General features: G+C 42.3%; 1 protein-coding gene across 9 annotated transcripts in view; it reads left to right on the top strand.

Moving 5' to 3' along the window:
* The window catches only part of PDE10A (phosphodiesterase 10A), a 400353-nt gene that overhangs the window by 280180 nt on the left and 95885 nt on the right, over window positions 1-24288 (top strand). For 8 of the 9 annotated variants that reach the window (XM_083176481.1, XM_083176480.1, XM_083176485.1 and 5 more), the window contains 2 exons: window positions 17986-18011; window positions 22797-22920. In XM_083176481.1, the coding sequence (XP_083032607.1) occupies window positions 17986-18011; window positions 22797-22920 (150 nt within the window). The remainder of the gene's footprint in view (window positions 1-17985; window positions 18012-22796; window positions 22921-24288) is intronic. The other variant, XM_083176477.1, reaches the window with a different exon arrangement.

A 24288-nucleotide genomic window follows, 5' to 3' on the forward strand; every position in this document is an offset into this window, starting at 1 on the left:
TTCCAGGGCAAACATAGTATCTGATGTACGCGTGTTTGGTCAAGCTGGGGAGGTTAGGTGGCTGGGTGAGAGAGAGGTATGCTATGAAAAGGGCTGCAGGCTGGGCTGATTCGAGCCCTGAGAAATTTTGGGGTCCCGAGAGTCATCATATTCCACCTGGGTGGCAATGACTTAGGGCGGGTGACCGCTCTCGAGCTACGCTCAGTGATTGTGCGGGACCTCTATTTTATTTCTTTGTATTTGCCTGCATGAAAGTTGGTGTGGTCCTCCATTATATCGAGGATAGTGTGAAGGAATGCGATGTCCTGCCCCCGCCTGGAGCGTTCACGGAAGACGGTGAACGCTGCAGTTGAGAAGTATCTGCTGACCAATGGCGGGGGTGTTATTCGCCATGACGCCATCAGCTTTCAGCGGAGTGCGCTGTATAGGAGCGATGGTGTTCATCTGAGCCCGGAGGGCGTGGCTCTGTTTTTGGGCGATGTCTTTAGTTGGTTAGATACACAGTGCTGAGCGTTTTTTCCTACTTGGTGGCGGTGCTGCGGCTTAGGGCCTAGCTTTGGCGGTAAAGAACGGTCATCCTGGTAAGATCTTGATGTGTGTGTGTGTAGATAGTGGGGTGTCGCTCTCTCCTGACATCGATGGTCATCGGCCATGCTCCCGCCCGGGGTGGTGGTCACCACTAGCACGAGTGGATGACCGGGGAGAGCGATCACCAGCGATGGTGTGTATGGTAACATCTTTAACCCCACTTTCCTATAATGACCGTTCTTTGGTGCCGCCACCATTATATATATATAGTTAGTTTAATTGTCAAAATAAATTGACATTCATTTTGAAACGCCAGCACTTGTGTCTGTGTCTTTTTTATTAGATAAGTTAGTGTTAAGGTTTAGGTTAATTTTATGGTGAGATGGAAAGGTGTGGACCTGGGGATACCTGATGGGGAGTTTAAGAACCACGAATGCTGATTAAGCACTGAGTGAGCATAAACCCCTGATTGTTCCCCAGGTTACGCTGGAAGGTCAGCTGATATGTTAATAGGATGGGCACAAGGCCTATCAGAGCTGTGGGAGGAGTATAGACAGGGAAGAAAAGGAACATACTCACAGGAAGTTCTTCCTCTGTCTGAAAAAGCCCCGCCCACCCTTCCCTATTTCTTTTCTCTTCGGCGGCGGTAAAGAACGGTCATCCTGGTAAGATCTTGATGTGTGTGTGTGTGTAGATAGTGGGGTGTCGCTCTCTCCTGACATCGATGGTCATCGGCCATGCTCCCGCCCGGGGTGGTGGTCACCACTAGCACGAGTGGATGACCGGGGAGAGCGATCACCAGCGATGGTGTGTATGGTAACATCTTTAACCCCACTTTCCTATAATGACCGTTCTTTGGTGCCGCCACCATTATATATATAGTTAGTTTAATTGTCAAAATAAATTGACATTCATTTTGAAACGCCAGCACTTGTGTCTGTGTCTTTTTTATTAGATAAGTTAGTGTTAAGGTTTAGGTTAATTTTATGGTGAGATGGAAAGGTGTGGACCTGGGGATACCTGATGGGGAGTTTATGATAGACCCATGAACATTTTCAGCTCCAGGCCCATCAGGCCCTTAATCTGGACCTGCATGAAGTGATATACATGAGTGTGAAGAATTTATATTTAAGATATTACTTTTAATAGGTTATGTTAAAATGTGACATAGGGTGACAAAAATGCACACTTTTTATAAGAAACAAAGATTATATATGCAATGTGTTCTAGTTTCCTGCTTGCCTTTAGGGGTGAGAATTGTATAAATACACTCCCCCCTAGAAGCTAGGAATATATTTCAAGAGGTAAATTCCTCTGGTACACAAGAGATTGACAGTATACAGCAAACATGTTCACAGATTTGTATCAAATGGGTGTTCCCTTTTGCAAGTTTCTACAATATTGAGACTGTATCCCTGCCTGGGTTTAGTTACTGTTCAATTGTAATATTGTGGCATTACATGCGTCAATGTCACAGTTACCAAAATCCCTCAGGTTATTTGGCCTGTACACAATAGTATCTGTAGACAGAATTCAGTAATCGGGTGTGTTTAAGGTCAGAAAGTATAGTGTAGTCACACTTCTTCGGTCAGCAATTTCACAGACAGAGGAACCTGTTGCTTTTAGCATTGCAGGATACCAGGGTGCCTATTTTGACTGATGAGAGAATGTGGGAAAATTCAACAATGAAGGGTATTGTAGCCATCTACCTAGTGTTGCGCAGAGTCAGAAATACAAAAATGCCTTAAGCAACTATGCTCAGCCTTCTACTGTCTCTAAATCATGACACGGCAGGGGTGCTCAGGATGAGAGGGGTGCTGGTAAGTGCTGTCGGGCAGAAAAAAGGAATGAGGCGGTGGCTTCTGTTTTGAGTTAATTGTCGTGCCCATCGTCCTGTTACATGGATGTATTGCAGGATTGCCGGGTGCCGCCCGCTGATGAGATAGCCGAGGTTACCTGAGGAGATTGTGTGTTCCCGGGGTGGTAGCGGGGCTGCAGGCAGTATCTGTGTCCATGCCTGTATGTGCCGGTGGCACGGAGTGTGTCAGATGATGCACGTTTCACCTCAGCAGAGGCTTGATCACATCAGTGACTATGGGTCAGGTAATATGTGTTGAGGACTGCATTTCAGGCACCTCCCATATTTGGAGGTGTGATCCTATTGGTCCGGGGGTGTGGTTCAGCCTATATAGGGGAGTTAGCATGTTGGGCTAATTGCTGGAAATGATTCCCCACGTTAAAAGGGGCACTCCCCACCCAATCTGGTAACAAAAAATAAGGCACAGACACCACAGCAGTGTCTCACCATGCTGTAGGGACTGTAAGCATTAACCATAGCGTAGAGAATGTTGTTAAAGGGGGACATAATTCCTGAATGGTATAGGTCTGTTTATTAAAGGGGATCTAGAGATTTTGATTCAGCAAGAGAGTGCAACAGAGTCTTATTTTCTCTTGTTTTACTTGTATATTTTTGGATTCAAGGGAGCACCACCAACCAGAAACCTGCCCCCCACCAGGGGTTCAGTAGAGAGTATAGTTGGTATAGGCTACTCAGGCCACATCCCCCACAACGGGGGTCTGTTCACTTTGGAGAGGATCCCAGCATGGAGGAAAAACCTTGTGCGGAATTCAAGTTTCTGTTTATTTCTAAAGTGATATACAGCTAGACATGGTTGTCTAGCTAATACAGCTACAGCATGTCTGACATGCAGCAGTTAGAATAAGGAAACGGGTTTGGGAGAAACAGAGGTTTGTGGTGGAGTTGACTTGGAGGGGGAGATATGGGATATGGTGACTATGAAGATGGAAGATGAGCTCTTTTTTGACATGAGCTCTGGAAAAAGGCTGTTCCAGAGCTAGAAATTCTGAAAGAACTGCTGGATAGGGATTGGAGGTACACCAGAAAAGAACACTAAGAAAGGTAAAAAAAAATTGCTATTGTTTAAGTATTAATAGTTTAAAATTTCCATAAAGTATGAAGTTACATGGATTAGTCTATCTATCTATCTATCTATCTATCTATCTATCTATCTATCTATCTATCTCTATCTCAACTAAACCTCTGTGCACAACAAGTCGCATTGCACAATGTGAGCTTGCCTGATTATTCTGTAGCAACAAGTAGTTTTTTGTGCTTTTTCTTGGGGTGGGGGATTTAAATTTTATTTTCTTTGCGAGTAGAACACAAGCTGCAGATTATGCTGATTGAAAATATGTGGCATGCCTATGTTCTGTGTGGCGCTATGGCTATATCTGCATGCAAAAATCTACTTTGTTAGCAGCACCATTGTGATGCTGTTTGCAGTAAGTTTACACCTCTAGTGACTGACAGAAAGAGAATGTTTTGGGGAGGGCACCTTGAGTAGTGAAAAACAACTTCAGCGTGTCACAGCCATTTTGGACCTTGTTTCTGCTTTCAGCTGCAGTCATGTACATACATGGAACCTACCAACGAGTGAGCAAGGCTCCTTAGTGATGGTGAATAGGGCTTTTCTGATCTTCCCCAATCACTGATGCTGATGATGAATTTAGAGGAAAAATCTGCTATGATCATTATTTATTAAGTTATTGATATAGCGCATTTTCTGCAGCGCTTTACAGAGAAAATTTGAACATTCAAATCCATCCCTGCCGATTTCAATGAGAGTACCTAGAAAATAAAGTGGGAAAGTATAATAGATAGATAGATAGATAGATAGATAGATAGATAGATAGATAGATAGATCATGGTCGATGGCTAGTTTATGGGTGATTATGCTTCCCCCTGGAGGAGAAAATATGGGACCATTGTTTCCCGTTCCTGGAAGGAGAGGAGCTGCTTTGCAGGGGTCCTGGTCTACAAGACTCACATTTCACCATAGCTTTTATCAATTGTAAGCATGCAATGTGTGCTGGAGGGGTTATCTACATTTTATGCAACCAATGAAATGATTCTGTTTATCATTGACCTGAAATCCCCCATACACAAGAACAGGATTGTACTTAATTGTACAATCTACATAGGTTGTATAATGGATTGCATGCAGATTATGTGCACATCGTCTGCACACAATCTTGCAGTCCTGTGGGTTGAGTGGTTGGTCCTCTGATCAGACGTGCTGCATATCTGATCAGTTGTGATTGGGACCAGATTGTATTGCTTTTAAGCACATGCAATCAGTCATTCAATGTGTCCGGCGCTGCCTTCCTCCCACACTACTCTACCCACTGCCGCCAAACACACCCCCTCCCTGTGCATGCCTACGATCCGTGTGCAGGTCATTTGATAATCAAACATTTGTGTACGGAAGGGAATTTAAGCTGCATACGTGAGGTTTCTGATGTTTATCACAAAAGTCGGCCTTAATGAACAGTCTAGTCTAGTGTCTATGTTCAGAATGCACCACTATACCAGACATATTTGGTCTTCCTGGTTCATTGCGGACATTCTTTTGCACCTTTGGCAATATGTAAAATATATAAGTGTATGAAGATTGTGCACTTGCAAGAGAATTTCTTGTTTTGTGACGACACCCTGTTTAACATCAACATTAATTATCCTATTAATCATTTGGTAACTATATGTTGGCATGTTTGTAACAGGAGTAATCATTCAACTGTGAGCTACAACGGAAGCTTAACCCTCTACTACATTTTTTTTTATTTCGGTTAATAATGTGTCTGAGCGGTTAAAATGCTAAAGATTTTGGTTTTCTTGCTAGTTCTTGTGGATTGTTAGAGAGAAATGTTGAATTCCCATGGTCTTGTTTCCACCCCTCCTCCCTAAGCTTTGTACACGATCTGCCTTTTGCCTAGCGCCCCCCCCCCCCCCCCCCCCCCCCGGTTTCTTAAAAAAAAAAAAAAAAGCCAAGAAGGTTTCTTAGTGTTGGCTAGTGGCGTAACTATAGCACCGCAGCCCCCGCGGTCACAGGGGGGGGGGGGGGTGTGTGCTGTGCATGTGGGGGCGCCGGGGGGGCTGCGGTACTATAGTAATGCCCCCGCCCCCCATCCCCCACAGGCTTACCTGTCTGCGCATCCCGGCTCCCCTCCTGGCTTCAATCAATTCTATGGAGACGGACCATGATAAAATGGCCTGCGGCGATGGGGGGGGGCGCCCCAAACCAAGCTACGCCACTGGTGTCGGCAATGGTGTATCTTCAGTAAACGATGACTGCTATTGACAAACTATACTAAGCATTTTAATCTCTCTCTCTCTCTCTCTCTCTCTCTCTCTCTCTCTCTCTCTCCCCCCCCCCCCCCACAATCCGTGGTGCCATTACTTGGGGGAGCAGGTACTGTGTATCTGGACCTGAATCCTGCTTCTCCTCTGCCCAGAGCTGAAGGGGGCCCATCTTTGCTGTGTAGTAATATGTTTTACATACATTTATCACCATCAGTTGCTAAATAGGGGGCCCTTACAAACTTTTGTTATGGGGCCCATAAATATATAGGTACGCCTCTGCCTCCACCCATTGCAGAGAGTGAGATAGATTTATTGTCCTCTGTAGTAGCCTCTCTCTCCATCCCAGTACATGCTGTTCAGTGCTGTGTGCTGAGCAGGGGAAAGGCACCTACAGCAGCAGCCTGTCTCTCCTTGTGTGGGGGTGCTGGCCAGATTTGACACCAGCATCCCCCTGATTTTACTGGGGCCTGGCTGAACTGTTGGCACCCCCAGTGGCGGATTCAGGGGGGGGGGGACCCGAGCACGTGCCCCCCTGTCATTTAATTTTGTAGCTGAGGACCGACCAGGGCTTTCCAACGAGCCCAGCCATGTGTCACTAGCCCCCCGGGAACCGGAGATATTGTGTGGCAAAGCTGTAACGTTTTTTCCCCATAGGATAATATGGGACCCGTCAATTCCGACCCCCACCCGGTTCCGACGGCTGCCAGTTCCCCCCTGGCATCTCAGAAGATTTCAAATCGCTGGGCCTTCAATATGATACCAGGCTGGTCTATATCGGTCAATCAGTTCCAGAGAAATTGCGTGTAAACCAATTTTTTTATTTTTGTTCTTTGAGGGCAGATTACTCTGGAACCAAAAGTTCCAGTTTCACTGGACCAAAATCATTCAAAGCCCAAAGTTCTTCAATATGATACTTGTCTTATGTAAATGGGTCAGTTGGTTCCGAAGATATTGCGGATTAAATGAGATAACTGGTTAAAGGGGGTGAGGGGTGTTTTTCTTTACCCCTCACACCAGAAAATGTAGGGACTAGGCTGGTGTAAAAGGGGCCAACCTGGGAATGCATTTTCTGGTGTAATCCCACATGGCAAGGAGCATGGAACCTCTGGCAATGAGCATGGAACCCTTGGCAATGAGCATGTAGATAAGCAGCACTTATGTAGCATAATTTTTAATAGGCATTATGGTGTTTGGCATAATACATAATGGCGTGTAACTTAACGTGTAATGAATTATGGTGTAAATGTTTAATGCGCACCTTTGGCGGACAATGTCCCTGTTTATGAAGCGTATTGTGAATTTTGGCTTAATCTGTGTGGCATTATGTGAATTCTGGCTCAATCCATGTGGCATTATGTGAATTTTGGCTCACTCCATTTGGCATCATGTGTAAGGGGCAAGAATAATGGGGTCTAGTATTTTGTTGCATAATGTGTAGAAGTTGTATATGGTGTTTGTAGGCTACACTCAAGGACACGCCCCCTGTTGAGTGGCCACACAACTTTTCCGGAGCGCTCCTTCAGCCTGCGCACAACTAAATCCTTCACTTTTATCGCCATGGTGGGCCTGCGTACTTTAAATGCCAGGGCCTATTTTTAATCCCATTCCCACCCTCTCTCTGCCGCTTTCTTAGCATGTACACTGGCTCCACTAACACCGCCCCTCCTTCACTTAAACCCTCTTTTATCATGGTGCCCCCCCTGTCATTTTATCCTGGATCCGCCCCTGGGCAACCCTTGACCACAGTACTTTCTGGAGGAAAAGCAGGAGCCAGAAGCATTTAAAAAAGGCAGCAGTGACCCAAGTTATACTGAAGACACATCAGTTCTAGTCATAAATTAATTTTCTAAATTTTTTTTCTCTCCCAGTAATAGTATTAGGGCTGGGATTGGAGCAATAAGCCTCCCATCTCTCTCTGCACAATCCCTTACAGCAGTAAGACCTCTGAGCATGCATTCACCTAGCTTCCATATTCACCTGGAAAATAATTCACAGAAGGGGAATGATAAATATGAACCACATCAATCATTAAGACAGGATTTTGAGATCGTTTTTAAATCAGCATAATTTTCGTTCTTTTTTTTGGGGGGGGGGGGGGGGGGGGGGGCTTGTATTCCAGCTGAACAGACAAAGCAATGCACTCATCTGAACTTTCCTCTCACTGATGTCAGTTACTAGGAGACATCACATTTTTTGTTTCCAGAGTATTTTATGTCAAGGTTATCATGCTGTGTATTACAAAAGTATAATTTATAAACTATACAGATTATGAAGAAAACATTTTTACACTGACATTCTTCAAAATAGGACCTTTTACCTTGAACATACCAAATTTGCTTGTCTTCCAAAAATGTAATTTTAAATTAAATTGGAAAGCCATGTGGAATTGCGTTAATTTTTTTTATATGTATTTCAAAACATGTTGGCTTGTACTTTTTTATTATTATTATTTTATTACAGCTTGCAGATGTTGGTCCAGATGTTCTTTGTAGAGAGCAGTTTGATTAAAAACAAGGGGCCTTATAGCCAAACTGTACATACATGAAAACATTACATTTTAGTAGTTACAAAAGAAAATGTATGCTTTTTTTTTTTTTATTAATAAAGTTTCCATTAGGCGTTTGTTTAATTAATGTCCTTCTTCCTAAAATCTACTGATGTTACACAAGTTCCAGTTAGCTAAGACCTGAAAATATGCAGGCGAAACTAAATGACAGTGTATGGTTCCCACGGTCATTGGACAAAATGCAGCCTATTTTAAGAAGAATATTGTAAATGCTTTTTAATACTGATATCCGGTTCTGAACTCTAGGTTCATGGAGAGTTGAAAATAATGTGAATGGGTTAAAACCACATTAATCCCTATAGTAAGTGCACCCTCATTATTTTAATTTTTTTTTTCCCCATCAAAAATTATTTGGGGATGTTTGGGGATGTTGTTTTCTATCTAGCAACCAACATATTTTATTGCTCAAAGATTGGATATTGTTTATTCATATTCATATACATATACGTCAATAGATTTACCTACAATCAAATTAGAAAAATACATGTGCTCGCACAACCCCTGGCTTCTATGGACTGCATTGACTACAGCTCATATAAACCAGCTAGGGATGACTATTAGGCAGAGAGTGGCTTCCTAAAGGAAATTTCAGCCTGGTTTGGCAGTTCCAGAGGGAGGAAGCAGGGGCTGCCTTTCTTGCAGGTAAATGAAAGGTAGGACTACCAATAGGGGGTTACGGTAAGCCACAGTAAGTCATGGTTTTCTGAAGTAGTGGGTTTTACTAGGGTGGGCTGCAGTACTGCAGCACATAGGTAAAATTAACCACTGACGAGAAGTATTTCGAAATCGCTTGGATCATGGTATGTGCGGTAGACCATAAATCTTCTATTCGGCATTTTGGTTGTCTTTAACTCCTTCGGTCAACTATATTTTTATAAAATTTTAATCCCTGCAAAATGAACCACAGAATTACATTTTGTCTGGTTTTTAGTCCTGTTTCTCTGATGCAGTTGAAGCCACATTGGCAAAACATGACTAAAAACAGTAAAAAAAAGTATGCAATTTTTACAAAAATCACGTGTTTTGATGTTTTTAGGTACAATTTACATTTTACTTCTTCAATTAAAGTGCAGTTTTTTAGACTAGTTGAAAAACCAGCACATAATAGAATTTACCATTATGGATACATTTACTAAAGCTTTTAAAAAAGAAAAGAAGTGACGTGCCTATAGCAAACAATCATATTCTGCCTGTCATTTTCTAGGATGCAATAGAGAAATAAGACCGTATCTGATTGGTTGCTATGAACAACATCACAGCTTTTCATTTCCAGAAGCTTTTGTTCATTTATATCTTAGTGTAATGCTGCTTTCACATTGCAAAATGAAGATTCGCATCGGGACTCTGAAACGGGTCAGTCCTGGCTCGAACCTTCATTTTGGGATGTTCACATCCCCACAGGAACCGGCAATAATGCTGGTTTGCTGACTTCATGGGGGGCGCAGCGGGGAGTCGATGCGCCATCTGAGGAGGGGGTGGAGACAGCGCTTAGAGCTGGCGCTGCTCCAAGCGCTGCCTCCTCCATAGAGTGAATGGCAATGAACAGGTAAGAACTCTGCTTTCTTAACGGTTCAAATTGCTGCATTGCTACCTGTTTTAGGGACACGGTAATCCCTTCCAAATTGGACTAATTAGAGGGTCAAAACGGCTTGTACCCGGTAATTAGATGTGATGTGAAAGGGGTATTAGAGTTACTAAAACGTGTAACAATAAAAGTGAAGTTTTTGCAAATAACCGCCTTTCAGTCATTAGGTATAATTTAACTAGTTTATTGCAAAATTTTTTTTTAACAAGCATCCCATTGGTTTGTCTGAACAACAACTTGGCAAACTTTAGCAAATCTAACTTTTTATTTTTTTTTTAAACTGATGAATTTACCAGGACACCCAAAGTCATGTTGACACTGAGATAAAAGTAATGCAACACAAAAAATGGAGATTATCTCAAATACAAGTTTGATTTAACATAAACATATATGATTAATAAAGTTTTAAAACATGGCCAAATATTGTGTTCCTTGAAAATAAAATTCTATGTTGTACGTTTATTTTATATACATTTTTTATGTAAAAAAAAAAATATATATATATATATATATATATATATATATATATATATATATTTATATATTGAGTATCCCGTATCCGAATATCCGTTATCCGAATTATTCCGAAAACCAAACATTCCAGAAAGTGAACTAAAAATGTTTTTTTTGCTAAAAACTTGCTGGGGACATCTGTAACTGGCACTATATATAACTGGCACTATATATGTGCAAGACAATGATTGCTTGACATTCAACTTCAGTGCCTGAGATTGTACACAAACTTTGTTTCATGTTTAGAAACCTTGTTTTATGCACAAATAAATTATATTTGTGTTTATTCCATGTGTTTGATGTATATGTACAACATAAATGCAAGATACCTCAAGATACATCATTGAAATATGAAAATATTCCGAAATACGGAATAATCCGTTATCCAAAATTCTCCTGGTCCCAAGCATTTTGGATTAGGGATACTCAACCTGTGTATATATATAATAATTATTATTTTTTCCCATGCAAGGGGAAAAATAGGAATCCACTAGGTAGCCCTTTTATGTACTTTGGGAGAGTGATGTTGTACATAGTTAATCTAAATGACTGACTGGATTTGTAAACAAAAGTAGAGCTACCAGATATTACAGATGCATGTTTTTGGTTTTGTGTATCTAAGCAACACCAATAACATCCCACATTTGTGCTTTAGTGTCCCTAAAGCACACCAAAAACCAATCTCAAATGTAAATGTGCGCAAATTGCAGTTGCTGTGGATAACATTCCCCAGATACATCTATTACTCTGTGGATTTTCTGTATTTCTAGTGAGAATTGACTTTTATGTTGGACACTAATTAACATAGTCTCATCTGATGTTGGCTATCCGTTCCCATCTGGGACAGTCATTTATATATTTATTTTGCTTCCTCATTAGGTTAATACAACAGTCGATGACGCATTAACCATTGATTAAATACTTATTACGGGTTGACTCAACAAAAAACATTGCATGGATAACACAGGGCTGAAACAAACGCACGCTTAACTATTTGTGCATTTGGTTTAAGAAGATGCAATCAGAAACTTTTTTACTTTATATGTTTTAAGATAACGTCATGGTCCTTATTTTGAGATGGTCCTTCATCGACCGCCTCAAAATAAATAAATATATAAATAAATTGAACTTTTTGGAAAGATTTAGATAAGACATTTCATACTGCTTCTCTTATATGTTTGTATATATTGTATGCCCCTTTTTGTTTTAAAGAACTATTACCAAAACAATTGGGAATAGGGTTTACACCAATAGTAGGCGCATCTATGGGGTGGTCCGGGGGTGCACCGGACCACCCATTAGAACCGGATCACAGTGGCAGCTCTGCTAATGCTTCTGAGGCTGAGCGCTGAGCCACTTGCATGCAAATTGCACCGGCCGTGGAGGGGGTTAGCTGCCGTGCTGCCCTCCATATTAAGTAGTCACTCCCAAACCCCAGACCACCTACACACTTCCCGCAAGCTCTTTAATGACACATGCACCGCCCCACCACCAGCAGTACGTATTGATACTGCTGCTGGCAACCACCAGCAGTACATACTGATACGGCTGCGGACAACCACCAGCTTCGCTGCTCAACACGGGGGCTGCAGAGACCAGGAGCCTAATCTAAGGTTTTGCAGGAAGCTGCCTATGCTTCCTGAAGAGATTAGTTTATAAAAGCATGGGGGGATATCATTAAACATATTTTATTAGATGTAGTGGGAAAAGTGAATTATACATACATACATACATACACACACACACACACACACACACACACACACACACACACACACACACACACACCCTTTATGTGCCATGCCCCCTTTTTGTTGCACATGGCTTGGCCGCACAAGATCCCTACCCTACTGCAGGAGTAGTTGAATTTGGTACCACTCATTAGCACATTTCTAGATTCGCCAGTGACCAAAACTAAAGGTGCCCATACACTTCCTGCGACGTCTCTCAGCAGTGTATGGACACCCGATGGCCTGCAAGCCGCCGGGACCTTCCGGCGGCAGGAACACATGCGGTCCCTTGTGATGGATCGCATGCGTCACTGCTTAGCGCCCGTCCCAGAACGGGTGGTCGGACGGCCAGCCGGTCTGACCACCTAGTCCCGGACCCGACAACATGTTAGGGAGAGGCGATTTGGTCCGATTTAACGGGCCGATTGGTCGCAATCGGACCAAATCGCCTTGATGTATGCCCAGCTTAAGTGATAGATTAACACAGACCAAGAGATAGATTAACTACTTAGAGAAGGTGCGTGACATAATGGTGTGAAATATTACAGCTCACACAGTGTATATAATTTATTAAGTATAAACAGTGGGAAAGGAGACATAAACAAGCTTTAGCATTCTCAGGTTTTCTCTGAAGCACTGATGTCCTCCCTCGAGTGGGTCTTCTAGTTTATTTTTTTAATAATATTACTTTTCCTTAATTTACCAATTTAACTTTGTGCTTTGGTGTAATATTAATGCAAAACCTCTAGTCCTACCTACAACATTTTTGGTTAAACACCACTAGCCAAATGACTGGAATTAAGTTATTGAGCTATGACTTGTTTAGTACGGTAAACAGCATATTTCAAAAGAGGCTTCATTAGAGGGTATGTCCACCTGATGTATTCCCCTTGCACAAGCAACACCTTTTTTTTAAAAAGATTCTGATTCTATTCTAATTGAGAACTTTACTAAATAGATTGGTTTACATACAATAAAAGGTAAGAAAAGGACTTGAGTTAATATTATCATCATGTTAATATTGTTCTGAGTTTAAAATTGTGTTTTATATACATATAGCAAACCCCAAAGGGGGATGATCTGTTTTGATAAGGTTGTTTTGCAGAAGAGTTAAATTGTAGAATTATGCAGGTTTCAAATGGAACATTTGGTAAACTTAATTAATTGCCTGTAACTTAACTAGTGGTCCTTCTAGCACCCTGCACATTTCAAAACCCCTGCAGTTCATCTTTCATGCCTGGGGTGTTGCGGTCTGCTTTGCTGCTTCTAGAACTGTTTGGTATGCATTTCAGCACTGAGATACATACCAGCCAGTACTATAGAATCACCACAGCAGAGAGCAACACTAAAGGCAGGAAGGAGGAACTGCAGGGGTTTTGAAAGGCAAGGCACAGGGTGCTAGAATAAACCCCATCAAAACAGTTAGGGTTCATAAATCTCCCATGGCTTTCTGCATAGGAGACCCCTGCTGCTTTATAGCAATGTACCAGTAGCAATTGTCCTTTTGCTTTTCTACCATATTTTTAGTGTGAATGAGATGGTGACACCTATGCATTTTGGTGGTTCAATGTACACAAACTTTGTTTTAATGCATAGATTATTGCTAATATTGTATACAATTATTTTCAGGTGGTGTATATGAAACCTAAATGAAGATCGTGTATGAATACACACCGGGGGTGATTCAGGTTGACTCACACAGCACATTTGATTTGCTAATGTACAAAACCATGTGCACTGCAGGTGGGGCAGATGTAACGTGCAGAGAGTTAGATTAGGACAAGTTATTTTGTATCTGTGCAATATAGATAGCATACCCAAATCTAAAACTCTGCACATTACATCAGTCCCAACTACAGTGCACATGGTTTTGTCTATTAGCAAACCAAAGTACCGTGTGAGCCAACCTGAATCACCCCCTTTGTTTCAAGCACAAAATTGACCAGATTGTATAAAATTATTTTAAGGATTTGTGTAGACGGTGCAAAGATCTACCCAGGAAATGTCATTATATTATGCAAATATTTGAAGATACATTATCTAATATAGTTCTGGTCCCAAGCATTTTGAAATGGAAACCTAGAATTTGACAACTGAAACTTGTTAGCCTTTAATGTTTGTAAGGATTTCCTTGTGTCTATCTCCAGCATGTTCCTGTAAAGTCATTTTTCCTCAAATTTCACTGAACCTATTTCCCTCCAGTTTCAGCATGTGTCCTTGTGTTCTATACATCTCTTCCTTTGAAAAATTTCTTCCTCATGTACCTTTATCAAAACCATTGACATTTTTGGTGTTAAATGATTTGTCATTTTGAGCTGATTTGTAACCACAAATCACCCATATAGTCTAGTATGTAATGTATATTGTCACAAGCGTCTGGGTCCACTACTCACCCGCCGGTGTCCCTTTTTTTTTTTTTTTTTTTTTTGAGTGACTTGTGCCAAAAGGCAGTATTTCATGCACTACCATCCACTAGGGCATGGGGGGAGAACGAAATAGTGTACCCTGTGCCCGAACCATGGCGAGTACAGTGCGCGTTCGGGTATATTCAGGTGAAAAACCCCATGTCGACCTTGTGAATGTTGACCTTCCCCATTTCAACCTAATGCTTGTGTCGACCTAATGACCCTGTTGACCTAGCCCCATGTCGACCTTCATGCATGTTGACCTAGTGGTGTCGACCTAGTTGCTGTCTGTCCTACAATCCATACCCAAGCCTGGAACCTAAACAGCAGCCTCTGGAGGAAGATACTTGTTCAAGGCACTGGTCTGTTCTGAATTCTCTCCTTATATCCCCCTCAGTAGTGGCTGATTGGCCACAGCTGGATCCTGATTGAGCAGCAATATTCAAACTAGGGAGAATGTACCAGAGTCATGTGACAGCTTCTGGGGATAATGCATTGAAGCTTGCTAGTCAACTGATCCTGGGTGTCATGGCGATGCTGATGCAGCTTGATGCCAGTGTGGGACACCAAGCCGTGGCAGAGAGGTGACACTGGGACATTAAGCTAGTGAGTGGAGCTGCCAGTAGATCTGGCACCTGACCTATGGGGCAGCAGGGAGCATTGCTCTGGTAAGATGTACATGTTTGAGTGCCGCAGTTCCTGACACATTATGCAATACCTTCACCTATAGCAAATGGTATAACTGTAATAGCCGTAAAAACACACTTAATACAGAAGCTGGCGAAAAAGGGAGAATCCATGACTAAACTTTTTTTTTTAATTCCTGAATATCCCTGTCTCCCCATAATTCCTTTACAACTGAATACACCACAGAGGTGAGGTTCATCAAGAAGTACAGTAGGAAGACATTTAATAATTACTGAAAATCAGAAAAAAAAAAACAAATACACAGTTTAAAGAAGAACAGGTCCTTGTAAAAACTAATTTTACTTATAGAATGAGCCCATTTTATTTCTCGAAATTGTACGTTGCACATGTATTACCTTTCCAAAATGTAAGCTATCCTATTTAGTGGTTTTCACAATCTTTTATCATAATAATCTTTTACCACTGTCTATTTAGTTTAACTTACTTTAGGTGAAAACAGTGGCGGATTCAGGGGGGGGGGCACCTGGGCACGTGTCCCCCTGTCATTTTATAGCTGAGGACCAGGGCTTTCCAACGAGCCAAGCCCCATGTCCCTAGCCCCCCGGGAACCGGAGATATCGCCTGGCAAATTTGCAACTTTTTTCCCCATAGGATAATATTTGACCCGTCAATTCCAACCCCCACCCGGTTCCGACGGCTGCCAGTTCCCCCCCCCCCCATGGCATCACAGAAGCTTGTTGTTGATCTCATTCAATTCCAAATCGCAGGTCCTGATACCAGGATGGTCCATATTGGTCAATCGGTTCCAGAGATATTGCGTGTAAACCGATTTTTTTTTTTTTTTTTTTTTTTTGAAATTTCATGGCTGTTCATGTTGTTTGAGGGCAGATAACTCTGGAACCAAATGTTCCCGTTTCACTGGACCAAAATCATTCAAAGCCAACTGAAAAGTTCTTCAATATGACACTTGTCTCATGTAAATGGGTCCGTTGGTTCCGAAGATATAGCCGGTTAAATGAGATAACTGGTTAAAGGGGGGGAGGGTGGTTTTCTCTCCCCCTCACACCAGAAAATGCAGGGACTAGGCTGGTGTAAAAGGGGCCAACCTGGGAATGCATTTTCTGGTGTGAAAGGAATATTATTTCAAATAGCCGTGACCTGCAGTGCTCTGAATACAGCTAGGCTCTGCCACTGTCAGTGGCTATCACTTCTGCCTGGCGGCTGTCCCCCATTTACTACATCCTTCACTTTTGTCACTATGGTGGGCCTGAAATAATTTAAATGCCAGGGTCTATTTTTAATCTCTGCTGCTCTCTTAGCATGTACACTGGCACCACTAACACCGCCCCTCCCCCACCTAAACCCTCTTTTATCATGGTGCCCCCCCTGTAATTTTATCCTGGATCCGCCCCTGGGTGATAACTGCATTTTAAAGAGGCCTCACTGCATGACTGTGCTTTGCTCATCTTGTGACATTACTGTCCAAATGTGCAAGCTAACTTACTAAGTAGATGGTGTCTTCTGCAAATAGTTTTTATGCTTTTTGGAAGTTACATTCAGACACAATTATTTTCTGATTTAAGAGTGTATATGTGTAAAACAAGCCTGTGATGTTCCAGTAACACAATGTTGGGAAGTCAACTCAAATTTATGAAAAGGCTTACATCATAAGTCAATATTTTTTGCAGCATTATCAAACCATAGTTTAATAATCTTCAGCCCCCTCAGAGTATTAAATTGTAAAACCCAAAGTGTTTTGTCTCAGAGACTTCATCAGGGGTACATCTCATTAGGTCTCATTATATCAAACAGAATAGAAATTATATAAAATATAATCCAGGCATGGTAGGCGGCACTCAGTCTCCAATGATGGGAGTAAAGGGCAGGTGCAGTTTTATTGTTTACGTTTCAGGAAACTAATCCCCATTCTCAGTTTCCCCAAAACCTAAACTTTAATTCGGCACCTGCACGTTACTTCAAGTGTGGAGACACAAGAGTGCTGCTTACCTCGCTTGCATTGTATCAAGGGGCATCACGCCAGAGAAAAACACGTGGTGCAGATGCACACTCCATATTATTAATCAATCAATAACAGAGGTTCTTGGTATATCAGTTGGCCAAGAAATATTTGCCCACCAACCAGCTTCACGGTAACCTCATTTCTGGTGGGTCCCTAATACTAAGTTTGGATCTGGGGCGCTGAACCCCAAAAAGGCCATCATAAGCAAGTCACCCCAGGGCAGCACACAAGTGACCTGGGGTGACTTGCTTATGCTGGCCTTTTTGGGGTTCCGAGCCCCAGATCCAAACTTAGTATTAGGGACCCACCAGAAATGAGGTTACCGTGAAGCTGGTTGGTGGGCAAATATTTCTTGGTCAACTAATATACAGAGAACCTCTGTTATTGATTGATTAATAATATGGAGTGTGCATCTGCACCACGTGTTTTTCTTTTCAGAACTACAAGTCCCAGCATGATAGCACCTCATGTATATTGGGTGTGCATTCTAAGATCCCCCCCCCCCCCCTATAGACATCACGCCAGAGAAAGGCACATGAGCCAATTACCCCTACGGAGTCCAGAAATATGGTGGATTTAATTTGATACTGCCACTATTATGGCACTTTTTTGTTTGTTTGTTTTATTAAGACATATTGGACTTAACCATATAATGGCATGTATGTGTGTATAATATAATCTGAAGGTACAGGATGCATTTATATTTTATTTGTAGTACTTTTATATTACAGTTCTAAGTGATTTAAATCCTGTAGTACAGTATAAGGAGTATTACCTTTTTTTAATTTCCTAATTTTATTTTTCTTGTGTTTTTGTTTTTCTTTCACAGATTTCACTCCAGCGGAAGTCAGCAGGGTAAGCAGCACAATCTGTCTTCAGCTTCCATCCCAATACATAATTTATTGTCTATTTTGGCTCAGATTCACTTGCGAAGAATACAAGAAGTATCATCCACATTGCAGCTGAATATAGAGTTTCTAAATCAAATAGCTCTGTATCAAGACAAACATGGTTTATATCCGATCAGAGATCTTTGTACATCTCTAGCTTTAATAAACCAGAGATTAAAAAAATAAATAAGATATGTCATGTCATGCTAGTGGTTGCATAGAGTATAAAAGAGAACCTCCCATTCTTCATATAATCACAGTACAATCATATTTATTTCATATTCTCTGTAAGGCCTACCAGAAAATGACATTAAAGCAATAAATGAAGAATCCAAAAATAGTCAAATGAGTAATTCAAATTAACATTTGTTCAACACTTTTTTTTGCTAATTTTTTATTTTTTTGTTGCTTTGTCTTTTTCCTGGTGGGCCCCACAAAGAATATTTAGTCATTCATCAGTCTCTGCCCTAATTAACCTTCATGTTAAAACACACAAGAATACATAATTTTGTTGTACTGACCTCAGATCTCTGCGCTACTGTATTTATTAATAAAATAATTCTTGTTTCTTTTTCTGTGGGGTCGTACAATTTATCAAACATCCATCCAGTGTGCCACTGCAGTGCCACTCTGTTTCCCAGATGTGCCATATTTGAAGTGGAACAGTCACGTGTGAGAGCCCATAGAATACATGAATAATTAATATTAACCCAGGAGTTACATTTATTTTTTTAAATTAGTAATAATGGAGAAATAACTGATAAAAATGTTTTATCTATGCAAGGCAGGCAATCTACAATGCCCCCCCCCCCCACACACACACACAAAACAAATAAATACACCAAGTAATGAAAGTGAAAGTGTAATAGGGAATTGTTCTTGTGCCCGCTCACTCAAAATGTGTAAGTACTTCTTAATATCTAACAAACCAAGCACTGCATCTACAGAGAATGTGATTGAACTTTTTGGTTTGTATGGACCTTCCAATGCTGCGCCTAAAAAATGTCTTTGGGTTGGCTGGCACAGTTGTTAGCTGGTTCAAATCATTTCTCACTGGTAGGTCACAGTTTAATTTGGAGTGTATTCGGCATCACCAGTGCCACTTTTATGTGGTGTCCTACAGGGTTCCATATTATTTCCCATCCTTTTTGCAGTTTACGTGCTACCACTGGGTGACATAATAAGATGGCCTAGTCCACCACTGCTATGCAGATGATAAACAACTATACCTGTCCTTTGCTCCAGGTACTGAGAACTCGATAATAATCCTAAATTGTTGTCTAGCTGAGTTTCAGGAGTAGATGAGTGCCAGTTTGCTGAGACTGATCCTTGATAAAACAGAGTTCCTTATGATAGGTCACAGGACAAGACTGCAAAAGAGCCAATCAACAGGACTTACGCTTGGGGGTGCAGAACTTCAAAACACGGAACATGTGCGGAAACTTGGTATTGTCCTGGACAGTGGATTGACACTTAAACATCAGGTATCAGCCACAATTAAATCCTCATTCTATCATCTGAGGAATATAGCAAGAATCAAGCACTTAATTCTCTCAGAAGATCTGCCTAAAATCATACATGCATTTGTATTATCATGCCTTGACTACTGCAATGCCCTCTACCTTGGTCTCCACGCGAAAGAATTGCACCGCCTGCAGATGGTACAAAATGCAACTGCCAGGCTATTAACTAATCAGGCCCGTTTTAGCCACATAACACCCATTCTGTACTCCCTTCACTGGCTGCCTATAAGATGGGGAATCATTTTCAAGATTGGTTTACTGACTTTCAAATCTCTACATGACCAGGGCCCAAGGTACCTGAAGCAGCTGCTGATCCCTTATTGTCCCACTCGATTACTGCGATCGGTTGATGAAGGACTACTAACAGTACCCAGATTTTCCCTGAAATCATCTGGAGGGTTGAGCGTTCAGCGCTGTTGCTCCGACTGTATGCAACTCCCTTCCCTGCACAGAAGAAACAATGTTGATCAGGGCACTGGAAGTCTGTTAACCCACTGGTAACTTTATTGGCAATCCTTCTGTGTATGCAGGGATGCTCAAAAAAGCAGAAAAGAAAGAAGAAGGGCAGTGGTTACTACAGATGGGTATTCAAAGTCAAAATGAGACCATCTTTAGGATACCGGGAGTGTACTCTCATTCACACTGTGAAGGTGATGGGTAAAAGTATATTTTATGGGGTCACCTCTCACCGGAAAGTTAAGAAAATACCACCACCCTGGTCACCACAGGTGGAGAGCATAATTAAACTGTACCATATTTACAGCGTTGTGAGACGGAACTTTCACAAAAAGTTATCTTTATATAGAATGAAGCTCGACCGTATATGGTATATGGATACAGGTCTTCCTCTGATCATTCATGAGGATATTGATGATGAAGATGTTGGTAGTGGAGACTGTAGGTGCGAGATCAAGCTGAGAGATAGACGCTAACTTGTGTGTTTATACTTTCCCCAAAACTTTCCATTATCATGCTGCAAATGGAGGAGGTTCCAAAATGGTTAAGGTCCCTACCTATACTTACTGTGGCTTTACAAATTCTATAGATGGCTACACCAGAGGTTCCCAAAGGCTGTCCCTAAGGCACACCAATGGTCCAGGTTTTAAGTATATCCATGCTTGGCCACAGATGGCTTAATTAGTACCTGAATCAATTTTAACCATCTGTGCTGACACATTGATATATTTAAAACCTGGACCGCTATGGTCCCTTGAGGTCCTCATTTGGTAACCTCTGGGCTAGATAACTGTTGTCAGTATTTAAGTAAAAATAATGGCTGCCTTCTTATCACAGACAAGAATGGTTTCCATTCATGCTTGACTTTAACAACATCCTCATTAGCGCTAATGTCAGCTACGCACAAATTCCTCGCATCCTGTTGCACTTCTACAGTGGCATTCTCAATATCTGTCACCAGCTATAATTCTGCAGCAAATCCTCACATTTGTAGAGATGATATAAGGAGGCTTCTCTAAGAGTACAGTATCAACAGGGCCAGCCTCACACACAGCACTTGCAGACACACTTACAGTAGGAGTTAATTTACTAAAGCTTTTAAAAATGAAAAGCTGGGAAGCTGCCTCATAGTAACCAATCAAATTCTGTCTATTGTACCCTAGAACATGATCAACAGAATATGTTTGGTTAATATGGGCAACACCACCTCTTTTCATTTTTAGAAGCGTTAGAAAATGTACCTCTTGTGGTGGCCATACACTAATGCGAGAAGTCACAGCAGTGTATTGCCTTCCGATCCCCCTTGTGACGACCAGGACCTTCTCAGGCTGCAGGATTGCATGTGATGTATCACAGGCGACCCTAGCCCCGTGCTGGGAGGGGGTCCGAGTCGGATGTGCATGCAGGTCCAACTTCTGACTAGCACTGACATTAGAGGCAGAAGATGCCTCCTTGACCATTACAGAACCACCACCAGGGAAAAGAAACATGGTAAATATACCTGATTCCCCAATTCATCCTGACTGGTCAGGATCTGCAATTTAGATTTTTTTTCAGCAGGCTTAATGCTTCCATGCAAACAGCTATATTTGGGGTATGTAAGTGAAAGTAATAGAGTAATCACAAACTTACACTGGGCCAGATGTACTTAGCTTAAAAAGTGATAAAACGCACCAGCCAATCAACTCCTACCGATCATTTTCAAACACTGCCTTTTAACAGCTGATTGGCTTTTGGTTTATTACTCTGAGGGAGGTGACTAGGGCTGAAGAATGTAATGATGTGCTTTGGGCCTGGGGGAAGGTAGGGTGTGGGACAAAAGGGGTGATTCAGGTTGGTTTGCAAAGCACACTGGGTTTGCTAATGGACAAAACCATGTGTACTGCAGATGTGGCAAATGTAACGTACAGAGTTAAGGTGCCCATAGATGGTCCGTTCCCGGACCGTCCGTTCTGTACTATGCGATGCGCGCTCACGCGCATCTCATCATACGGTACAAAAAGTATGTGCTGCACATACTTTTTGTACTAGGTACACATCGCATCGGATCACAGTGCATGCACTAGGGATGCGATGCGTGCTAATTAAGTGCCGAACGGATCCGTTAAACGGACCGTGTATGGGCACCTTTAGATTTGGGTGAGTTATTTTGTTTCCATGCAGGGTAAACTCTGTCTGCTTTATTTTTACACTGCAATATAGCGAACCGGGAAGTACACCTTCCCACCCACCCACCCACCCAAATCTAACTCTCAGCATTAGCATACCAAATGTGCTTTGCAACCCAACCTGAATCACCCCAAAGTTTCAAACCATTGGCTCGGTCTGGACTCTCTGGAGGAAAGCAGTCGCTTGTCTGGAGTGACTGGAGCCTGGTCTTTCTGTGACTGCCCTGCAGGTGATGTAAGATCAGATTTGTAGGGGACTAGTGGAATCCTTTTTGTTTTTTTTTGCTGGATTGGGGTGCAATGAATCAGTGTCTTAGACCGGTCCTGGTTATAAAATAAAGGGAGACAAAAAGAGTAGGGGTCCCCTTATTTTTAAAACAAGCAGCAGGCTCCAACAGCTATCGGGGTAATGCCACAAATTTACTATTCCAGATGTTTAGATTGATCCAGCAGTCATTACCAATTATGGAATACAGCCTGGTAGCAACCATTTCCTTCAGAGTTCTGAAAACAATAACTACTGAATACAAGCATAATCACATTTTGATGTCAATTCAACTATATTGTAACGTTGCAATTTTTTTTTGTTATTTTTTTATTCAGCAGTACCAGGATACAAATATGCAAGGAGTGGTATATGAGTTAAATAGTTACATGGAACAGCGGCTAGATGCTGGTGGAGACAATAAATTACTACTCTACGAATTAAGTGATATTATCAAAGCAGGTAAGCAAACTGGAGATATAAAATACCCTTCTATATATACCTACTAGCTGAGGTACCCGGCATTGCCCCGCTTTGGTTGTGCAATTAGCATTACTAGAATGTTCTCCTTTTTTTGTTTTAAGCTTAACCATGGTATGACAGCATACTATGAACACTGTTTTTTTTCTTAAACCCCATATCCTCTACCCCCTGTAATGGGATGCAACTGTGCCATATGTTGCATCCCTGATCCACTTTGTAGTGGGCGTAACCCTTTATTGGCCCCCGGTGGGGTCAGGATCGGGTGTCGAAGTGGCCGTGAACCTAATATGAACCCAATCAATATCCTCTACCCTATCTGTTATGCACCTTTGCCATATCTTGCTTCCTTAGCCCACTGTTTGTAGTAGGCGGACCCCATTTTGGCCCCACAGGACCCCCACTGGGGAGTGCTAGGAGTGTCCTACCCCCACAGTATTTTTTTGCAGATGGTTAGTCATATGTGTACATAGGTTTGGTGTAAATTGCTCCAATTGCGCAATCTAGAACACATACACATATACACACATTCATACATATGATATGAGAGAGAGAGACTCTATCTATCTATCTATCTATCTATCTATCTATCTATCTATCTATCTATCTATCTATCTATCTATCTATCTATCTATCTTGTAGTCCTGCACTCCAGCAACCTTGTCAGTGTGTCTGGTGCTTGCAATCCAATAAGGAGATATATGCAAAAGGTTTTGTAAGCATGCACTCAGAACCATATACAACTTGAGTAAATGAGAAGTCAAAAACTACACTTCCACTTGATTCAACATTAAGTCAACATTTCGGACATTTAATCCTTTATCAATACATGAAGAATGCATAAACAGTACTTACATATATAGTGGCAGTGCTCATACACCAAAGTGCCACCCTCCCTGCACCGGATGACGTCATAGGTGCGCCTCAGTGCCGACGGGACCGGACTGCCCGGGGCAGGGCCGCCAACAGGCGGGTGCTATGGGCACAGCTGTCCCGGGCCCTGGCCACTAGAGGGGCCCAGGCAGCTGCCAATAGTGACACTTCCCACTCTCGCACACCGCCTCCCCCCACCCGGCAGCCCCCCAGCCAGGCATGCACGATACACAGTGTAGCCTGCAGAGCACCGAGCCTAGGGGGGGGTTTGCATAGGCAGCGGGGCGGCAGGACAGGGGGGTAGGGGTGCTTGGCGGGGCGGTGGCGAGGGGGGGCGCCCCCCCTAACGGCGGGGGGGGGGCGCCCAAAACGTAGCTACGCCACTGGGCTCGGCGCTCTGCAGGCTGCACTGTGCCTGTGTGAGTGTGTTGCCAAGAGGTATGCATTGCAAAGGTCAGTTCCGGGGAAAGGGTGCGG

This window comes from Crinia signifera, chromosome 3, assembly GCF_055691185.1.
Source record: "Crinia signifera chromosome 3, ASM5569118v1, whole genome shotgun sequence".
In the NCBI taxonomy this organism is placed as follows: Eukaryota; Metazoa; Chordata; class Amphibia; order Anura; family Myobatrachidae; genus Crinia; species Crinia signifera.